The sequence below is a fragment of the Amblyraja radiata genome, chromosome 47 (genome assembly GCF_010909765.2).
Source record: "Amblyraja radiata isolate CabotCenter1 chromosome 47, sAmbRad1.1.pri, whole genome shotgun sequence".
In the NCBI taxonomy this organism is placed as follows: Eukaryota; Metazoa; Chordata; class Chondrichthyes; order Rajiformes; family Rajidae; genus Amblyraja; species Amblyraja radiata.
Window position 1 is genome coordinate 927,837 of NC_046002.1, and position 9,263 is coordinate 937,099.

The 9,263-nt window shown below is 51.5% G+C and overlaps 1 protein-coding gene across 1 annotated transcript in view; it reads left to right on the forward strand.

The window, feature by feature from the left end:
- The window catches only part of iqgap3 (IQ motif containing GTPase activating protein 3), an 89,629-nt gene extending 82,199 nt beyond the window's left edge, over window positions 1–7,430 (forward strand). Inside the window, exons 34-38 of the mRNA XM_033015843.1 lie at window positions 797–1,015; window positions 1,565–1,731; window positions 3,431–3,556; window positions 5,369–5,477; window positions 6,893–7,430. Of these exons, the coding sequence (XP_032871734.1) occupies window positions 797–1,015; window positions 1,565–1,731; window positions 3,431–3,556; window positions 5,369–5,477; window positions 6,893–7,006 (735 nt within the window). The 3' untranslated portion in view covers window positions 7,007–7,430. The remainder of the gene's footprint in view (window positions 1–796; window positions 1,016–1,564; window positions 1,732–3,430; window positions 3,557–5,368; window positions 5,478–6,892) is intronic.
- The last annotated feature ends 1,833 nt before the right edge of the window (window positions 7,431–9,263 follow it).

Sequence of the window (9,263 nt, forward strand, 5' to 3'; positions counted from 1 at the left end):
TCCATGTACCTGTCTAACTGCTTCTTAAACTAGGCATAAGCTTAGGGGCGACCGCCCCTTTGCGGTTGCAGCTCCTAGACTGTGGAACAGCATCCCCCTTCCCATCAGAACTGCCCCCTCCATCGACTCCTTTAAGTCAAGACTAAAAATGTATCTATACTCCCGAGCCTTTCCTGACGTCCACTGAGCGAGGGTTGTATGTATATATGTATGTAGTTTGTTTGTTTATACTATTCTTATAACAAATGTAAAGCACTTTGGCCAACGAGAGTTGTTTTTTAAATGTGCTATATAAATAAATGTGACTTAACTTGAATGTTGGGATAGTCCCAGCCTCAACTACCTGCTCTGGCAGCTTGTTCCATACACCCACCACCCTTTGTGTAGAAAAACTTACCCCTCAGATCCCTATTGAATCCTTTCGTCTTCACCTTAAACCAATGTCCTCTGGTCCTCGATTCCCCTACTCTGGGCAAGAGATCTACCCGATTTATTCCTCTCATGATTTTGTACACCTCTATAAGATCCCCCCTCACCCTCCTGCGCTCCAAGGAATAGAGTCCCAACCTCTCCCTGTAGCTCAGTCCTTTCTAGTCCCAGCAACATCCTCGTTAATCTTCTCTCTACCCTTTCCAGCTTGACATCTCCGGCTCTGAAATGTATTGTGGTCTTGGGCAGAGCTGCTATCTAACTAGGCTGTGATGCACTGCGGCTGTCTGCTTTGTAACGAGCATCTCTGGTCTGTAGCTGATGTGCATAGTGACCCTGCTTGTCTAATTCCCGGCCTCATGTCTAGGTGATAGACCATCAGCGCATGGTCCACAAGCGAGCGATACGAGACGCGCGCACCCCGGAGAAGATGAAGATGAAGAGGAACCGGTCCTTGCTCCTCGACAACAAGCTTCCTATCGATGAGAAGAAGAGAAGAATCGTCCGGAGCCTGCGGAAGCTGGAGGCTGCGGGGGTCGTGTCCACCGCCAATGACCACCAGGAGCTGATCAATGAGATCGCCAGGGTGAGACGATGTCAACCCTTCCCTCCCCGTCTTCATGTCTGGTTTAGAGATACAGCGCGGAAACAGGCCCTTCAGCCCATCAAGTCTGTGCCGACCAGCGATCCCCGTACACTGTATCGAACACAGGCACACACACGGGCACACACATGGGCACACACACGGGCACACACACACGGGCACGGGCACACGCACACGCGCACACGCACACACACACACACACACACACACACACACACACACACACACAGACACACACAGACACACACAGACACACACAGACACACCAGTGAAGGCAGGGGCATTCTTGCCTCAAACCCTCTCTCATCATAAGGTCATACGTTCTAGGAGCAGAATAAGGCCATTCAGCCCATCAAGTCTACTCCACCATTCAATCATGGCTGGTCTATCTCTCCCTCCTAACCCCATTCTCCTGCTGTTCTCTGCATGCCCTCTGCCACCCTCACGCCCTGCCCTCTCCCGTGCCGTTCTCTGCCCTCACCCTCTGCCCTCACCCTCTGCCCTCACGCTCTGCCCTCTCGCCTGCCGCAGGACATCCAGAACCACCGGCGCTACCGGCAGCAGCGTAAGACGGAGCTGAGCAAGCTGAAGCAGACGCTGCGTGGGATCAGCTCCAAGACCGACTTCTTCGAGGAGCAGATCGATTACTACAACCAGTACATCAAGACCTGCCTGGACAACCTGACAGCCAAGGCAATGTGAGTCACAGCGTTGGTGGGACAAACGAGCAAGCTAGGCAGAATGATGGGCGTGATGGATCCAGTTGTAGCTCACAGGCCAAGCAATGTCATGGAGTGATACAGTGTGGGAACAGGCCCTTCGGCCCGACTTGCCCACACTTGCCCAACATGTCCCAGCTACACCGCCTTTGTTTTGCCCAGCCTGGTAAAACCATCCAGCAGACCGAACCTCGGCAGTACGTTAGTCTAGCCACGTTTCTGGTGCCGAGCAGCAGGATGAATATTGATTTCTCTAACTTCAAGTGACCTGTGCGTCCCCTCTCTCTCTCTCTCCGTCCCTCCCCCATCCTAGTCGTCATCTTAGTTTCACCGTCATCCTGTTGAGTTTCGCTTTTGAAACATAGACATAGACAATAGGTGCAGGAGTAGAGGCCATTCGGCCCTTCGAGCCAGCACCGCCATTCAATATGATGATGGCTGATCATCCACAATCAGTACCCCGTTCCTGCTGTTTCCCCCTATACCCTTGGTATCTGCATAACACATTATCTATCACCTGGCCCACAGCCAACAACGGACCATTGTGGGCTCCACTTTTCCTAGATCATCATCACCGATTCAGGGGTATTTTGGATATTTTTTAAACAAGATTATTATTGGTGAAGATAATGTTAGGAAAATGAATGGGAGTAAAAGCTGACGTGCCTGGGATGTGAATAAAAGGCGGGGTGGGGGTTAAGACAACACAAGGTGTAGATTGCTCCCACTTCTATCATCCATCCACCTAGTTTTCATAAGTGATAGGAGAGAATTAGGCCATTCGTCCCATTGTCTATTCCGCCATTCAATCATGGCTGATCTATCTCTCCCTCTCAACCCCATTCTCCTGCCTCCTCCCCATAACACCTGACACCCGGCCTAATCAAGAACCTATCCATCTATGCCTTAGAAACATCAATTGACTTGGCCCCCTCACCCTTCACTGGCTATGAATTCCACAGATTCACCATCGTCTGACTAAAGAAATTCCTCCTCATCTCCTTCCTAAAGGAACGTCCTTTAATTCTGAGGCTCTGCCCTCTAATCCTAAACTCTCCCACCAGCATCTGCAGCTTTCCTCTCATAGAGTCATGGAGTGTTACAGCAAGGAAACAGGCCCTTTGACCTAACTTGCCCACACTGGCCAACATGTCCCAGCTACACTAGTCCCACCTGCCTGTGTTTGGTCCATATCCCTCCAATCCTGTCCTGTCAATGTACCTGACTACTGTCCCTTAAACGTTGGGATAGTCCCTGCCTCAACTACCTCCTCTGGCTGCTCGTTCCATACACCTTTAAGTGAAAAAGTTACCCCTCAGATTCCTATTAAACCTTTCTCCCCCCCCTCATCCCCGCTTCCCCTTAAACCTCTGGTCCTCGATTCACCTGCTCTGGGCTGGAGACTCTGTGCCTCTCATGATTTTATACTCTACATTGGTTCACTTCTGAGTGCTGTTATGCGTCTGATATCTGGTGTGTGATCTTTACAGGGGCCCCGGGAGAGAGAAGTTTTTTTTGGCCTTCCATCACAGCAATGTGATGGATGTTTATGTAAATTATGTTGTGTCTTGGGTCTATTTGTTTGTAATGTATGGCTGCAGAAACGACATTTCGTTTGGACCTCAAGGGGTCCAAATGACAATAAATTGAATTGTATTGTATTGTATTGTATTTACAGGGGCCCCGGGAAGAAGCCCGCTGAGGCCAAGGGGAGAAAGAGCAAAGCCCTGAGTCTCAACTACACAGCGGCCCGGCTGCAAGAGAAGGGGGTGCTGCTGGCCATCGAGGATCTGCCCACCAGCCAGTAAGTTGTTGACCTTGTTGCCTGGGGCTACCTCCTGCACCCATGCAGAACTCATCCACGTCACCACTAATTTCCATCCTGCACTCAAATTCACTTGGACCATCCCCAACATCTCCTTTCCATTTCTTGATCTCACCGTCTCCATGGCAGGAGACAGGCATATAGACTGACGTCTATTATAAACCTACTGCCTCCCACAGCTATCTACCCTGCCTCCTGCAAATAGACAATAGGTGCAGGAGTAGAGGCCATTCGACCCTTCGAGCCAGCACCGCCATTCAATGTGATCATGGCTGATCATCCCCAATCAGTACCCCGTTCCTGCCTTCTCCCCATATCCCCTGACTCTGCTATCTTTAAGAGCCCTATCTAGCTCTCACTTGAAAGCATCCAGAGAACCGGCCTCCACCGCCCTCTGAGGCAAAGAATTCCACAGACTCACAACTCTCTGTGTGAAAAAATGTTTCCTTGTTTCCATTCTTAAGCTGTGTGGCCCCTGGTTCTGGACTCCCCCAACATCGGGAACATGTTTCCTGCCTCCAGTGTGTCCAAACCCTTAATAATCTTATATGTTTCAATAAGATGACCTCTCATCCTTCTAAATTCCAGAGTGTACCAGCCCAGCCGCTCCATTCTCTCAGCATATGACAGTCCCGCCATCCCGGGAATTAACCTTTCTCACCCAGAGGGTTGTGAATGTGTGGAATTCTCTGCCTCAGAGGGCAGTGGAGGCCAATTCACTGGAGGCTTTCAAGAGAGAGTTAGAGCTCTTAAAGATAGCGGAGTCAGGGGATATGGGGGAGAAGGCAGGAACGGGGTACTGATATGGGGATGATCAGCCGTGATCATATTGAATGACGGTGCTGGCTGGAAGGGCCGAATGGCCTCTACCCCTGCACCTATTTCCATTGTCTAGTCACAAAAGGGACCCTAGTCCCCCTAGTCCTCACCTTCCACCCCGTCAGCACTCACGTACAACCCCTTTCCACTTTCCACAGAGCTGGTTCCCTCCGCAACCCCCTAGTCAACTCGTCTCTCCCCACAGAAACCACCCCCTCCCCAGGTCCCTATAGCTCCCCCCCCCCCCCCTCGACTCTGTCCATGGACCCCGACAGTCCCTTCAGGTGAGGCAGAGGTTCACTTCCCACCTCCTCCAACCTCATCTGCTGTTCCAGGGCTCCTGTACATCGGCGAGACCAAGCGCAGGCTCGGCGATCGTTTTGCTGAACACCTCCGCTCAGTCCGCCTAAACCTACCTGATCTCCCGGTTGCTCAGCACTTCGACTCCCCCTCCCATTCCCACACTGAACTTTCTGTCCTGGGCCTCCTCCATTGTCAGAGTGAGGCCCAGCACAAATTGGAGGAACAGCACCTCATATTTTGCCCTGGGCAGCTTACACCCCAGTGGTATGAACATTGACTTCTCTAACTTCAAGTAGCCCTTGCTTTCCCCCTCTCTCCATCCTTCCCCCCATCCCAGTTCTCCCACTAGTTCTACTGTCCTGCTGATTAAATATTACTGATGCTATGCCTCGTCACCTTCCTCTCAGCCAATTCTACAATTCTACATTTCCTTGACCAATGTCCCCTTTGACCTGTCGGCCGGTGGGACCAGTGTAGCTGGGACATGTTGGTTGGTGCGGGCAAGTTGGGCCGAAGGGCCTGTACCCGTGCTGTTTCACTCTACGACTCTGAATTCTGATAGTTTCGGGCGGTTTCCCTTCTCTCCATCGACGCCAGTCCCCCCGTCCCCCCCCCCCCCCCCCCCCCACCCCCACGGCGACATGACCACTATCCGCTGTCTCTCCCCAGGTTCAGGAACGTGATCTTTGACATCGTGCAGAGCGAGCAGGTGGGGACGTTTGAGGTGCGGGCTCGCTTCATGGGCGTGGACATGGAGAAGTTTCAGCTGAAGTATCAGGTAAGATCCACGCAGGGGCCCCCCACGAGTTGTACGAGTAGAATCAGGCTGTTCGGCCCATCGAGTCTAGAACTAGTGTGCTTGGGCAAGTTGGGCCGAAGGGCCTGTTTTCGTGCTGTGTGAGTCTATGACTACACATTATTACAATCAAGCCGTCCATATTTCACAGATAAAGGGTAAAGGGAACAGCATTTATTTCAAGATGATGTCTGATAAAGTCCCATTTAAAAATAGTTCAAAGGTCTCCAATTACTTTAGGGAGATAGTAGCTCAGGACCACTCTCTAGTTGGTGATAGCATAGTTCAGTTCACAAGTTGACAAGCTATAGGAGTAGAATTCGACCATTCGGCCCATCGAGTCTACTCCGCAATTCAATCACGGCTGATCTATCTCTGCCTCCTAATCCCATTCTCCTGCCTTCTCCCCATAACCCTTGACACCCGTTCTAATCAAGAATTTGTCTATCTCTGCCTTAAAAATATCCACTGACTTGTGGCCTCCCAGGCCTCTGTGGCAATGAGTTCCACAGATTCACCACCCTCTGATTGAAGAAATTCCTCCTCACCTCCTTTCTAAAAGAGCGTCCTTTAATTCTGAGGCTGTGCCCTCTGGTCCTAGGCTCTCTCACCAGTGGAAGCATCCCCTCCACATCCACTCTATCCAGGCCTTTCACTATTCTGTAAGTTTCAATGAGGAACCCCCTCATCCTTCTAAACTCCAGCGAGCACAGGCCCAGTGCCGACAAACGCTCATCATAGGTTAACCCACTCATTCCTGGAATCATTCTCGTAAACCCTCTCCAGAGCCAGCACATCCTTGGGGAGTGTTGGCATCTCGATGGTTCAATGATTGGCACATGTTTAGGTTAGAGATACAGTGCAGAAACAGGCCCTTCGGCCCACTCAGTGTGAAAATGTGCACCTCCAGATTCAGGGAGAGTTTCTTCCCTGCTGTTATCACGCAACTGAACCGTCCTAACGCAACCAGAGACCGGTTCTGAACTACTATCGGGCGACCTTTGATCTGACTTTACTGACTTTACCTTGCACTAAACGTTATTCCTTTATCGTGTATCTATACACTCGATTGTAGTTTAGTTTAGTTCGGAGAGACAGAGCGAAAACAGGCCCTTCGGCCCACTGGGTCCGTGCTGACCAGCGATCCCCGCACACTAACACTATCCTGCGAGAGAGAATGTTTACATTTACTCCACGCAGACAGCACCCATAGTTGGGATGGAACCCGGGTCTCTGGCGCTGTGAGGCAGCAGCTCTACCCGCTGCCTTGTCGAATGCGGAGTTTCCGTTGCGGAGGGAACGGTCTCTGCGGAAGGCGGAATGTGTGGGCCCTGAATGAGTTGTTTGGTTGGGCTGAGGGGCCTGGGGCTCAGATTCTCTGCTGCTCTCTCCGCCAGGACCTCCTCCAGCTTCAGTACGAGGGAGTTGCCGTGATGAAGATGTTCGACAAGGCCAAGGTCAACGTCAACCTTCTGATCTTCCTGCTCAACAAGAAGTTCTTCAAGAAATGAGGACCCCGCATCTGCCGGCCAACATGTAACCAGAACACGTGCTTCTGCTGTGCAGACACAACTTGCACTAGGATCCTAGCATGGTAGATTAGCCTACAAGTCAGCCCTTGCCCACTTATATATTTAATATATTATATGCTTCGGATCTACTTTGGACTCCTTTAGCCAGGAGTAAGGAATCCAGAATCATGTCCTTGTTCAAATTTCACGCAATCAAGCTCTTTACCAAAGCTGGACCTTGAGTCTCAGAATCCTCCTTCACGCAGAGAGTGAGAATGCTTCTCCTTCTCGATGGGCCGAATGTCACCTGTGGTCCTCATGGTGACCGGTCCACCCCCCCCCCCCCCCATCTCTGGCTTCAACAATCTCCTCCAAGCTCCCCCTGGTTCACACCGAAGTTATACACTAAATGCTGGCGTAACTCAGCGGGTCAGGCAGCGTCTCTGGAGAGAAGGAGTGTATTTTGTGTCTGTCTTTCGTGTAAACCAGCATCTGCAGTTCCTTCCTACACGTCTCCACTGGGTAGTGAGTGACAGGGCAGGGGCCATTTTGTTGGTTTCTATGGTCTTGGTCCCTGTTTCCATCAGGATTGATCAATCAGCTCTCCCCCCCTCTCCCCTCCCCCTCTCTCCCCTCCACCCTCCCTCCTTTCTTCCATCCCTCTCTCCTTTTCCTCTTCTCCCTCACTCTTCTAGCCCCCTCATCCTTCCCCTCCCCCTCACTCTACCCCCTCCCTTCACCCCCTCTAATCATCCACCTCTCCAGCCCCCTCTCATCTCCCTCCCTCCACCCCTCCCTCATCTCCACCCCTCTCCACGCCAATCTCTCCTTCCCTCCCCCCCCCCCCCCCCCCCGCCAACCCAGCCGACATTCTGCCTCATGAACGCTCCCCACCTGCCCCTGGCTTGCTGTCGTTCCTCCAACTGTACCCTAGGGTCACTCTGGTAGCTGGTCTCAGCTCGGAGTAACAGCCAACTAGAGTTTGCCCCCTGCAGTGGGCACGGCATGCCACCCGACCCACCCACATGTCAACGTGTTCATCCTGTGTCACTAAACCAGGCTTTCCATCTCTGACCCCCCCCCTTAGACTGCTACCAGTTATCATGTAACAAGGAACTGTAGATGCCAAAGATAGACACAAAGCGCTGGAGTAATTCAGCGGGCGAGGCAGCATCACTGGAGAAGGGTCCTAACCCGAAATGTCACCTATCCATGTTCTCCACAGATGCTGCCTGACCTGCTGAGATACTCCAGCACTCTGTGAAACATCACCTATCCATGTTCTCCACAGATGCTGCCTGACCCACGGAGCTAAGGAAATAGGCAACGTTTCGGGCCGAAATCCTTCTGGAAATAGGCAACGTTTCGGGCCGAACCCTTACGGGTTTCGTCCCGAAACATTGCCTATTTCCTTCGCTCCATAGATGCTGCTGCACCCGCTGAGTTGCTCCAGCACTCTGTGAAACGTCACCTATCCATGTTCTCCACAGATGCTGCCTGACCCGCTGAGTTACTCCAAGAAAAATTCCCCTCCAATATCTATGAAATGATCAGCAGATAAAAAAGGGAGACGATCTAATTCACTGCTGACTATTTAAATCTACTGCCTTCAATTCATGGTGCCATGCTTTTTTTTAATCAGTGTCGAGATTTTAATGATTAAGTTTTACGTTTTGAAGGAGTAGCAGTGTCCAGACTGTCCCCTCTTGAGCTCCCAGCTGGTTTGATCAGAACACTGTGAATGATTATAGAGGCTCTCGGTGAATGAAGAGAAAGGCTCTGTCTGTGTAGGAAGGAGCTCGGCTCCCTGTGTGCCCTCCTCTCGTTGCCCCCCACCGAGCCTTGTCTTGCCTTGGGCGGATTTGATCCAATCGTGAGACAAACACCAAACCCTGAGCTGGTGTGGACATGGGCGCTGGCCAGAGGAGCTCAAAGGACCATCTTACCCCCGGCGTGAGGCAGCAGCAGCAGCTCAGGAGGGAACAAGCCCGAGGTATGGAGGCTTTGGATGATCAGGAAAGGGTCTTTGTGACCAGGGGTGATGCTGTTTAGACCCTTACACAGGCCCGAGGTAAACCATGTTCTCCAGTATAACGGTACAAAAACATGCAACAATGGAGTGTGGTGAACTCTCACCCAGATATTTGCTAGAATCACTGCACGTTGATAATGTCGGTGCTTGTACATATTACTCCTATCTTCATTATCTGCATTTATTTCTCAAGCTTGTCTTTCACTCTGTGTATGTGTGTGTGTG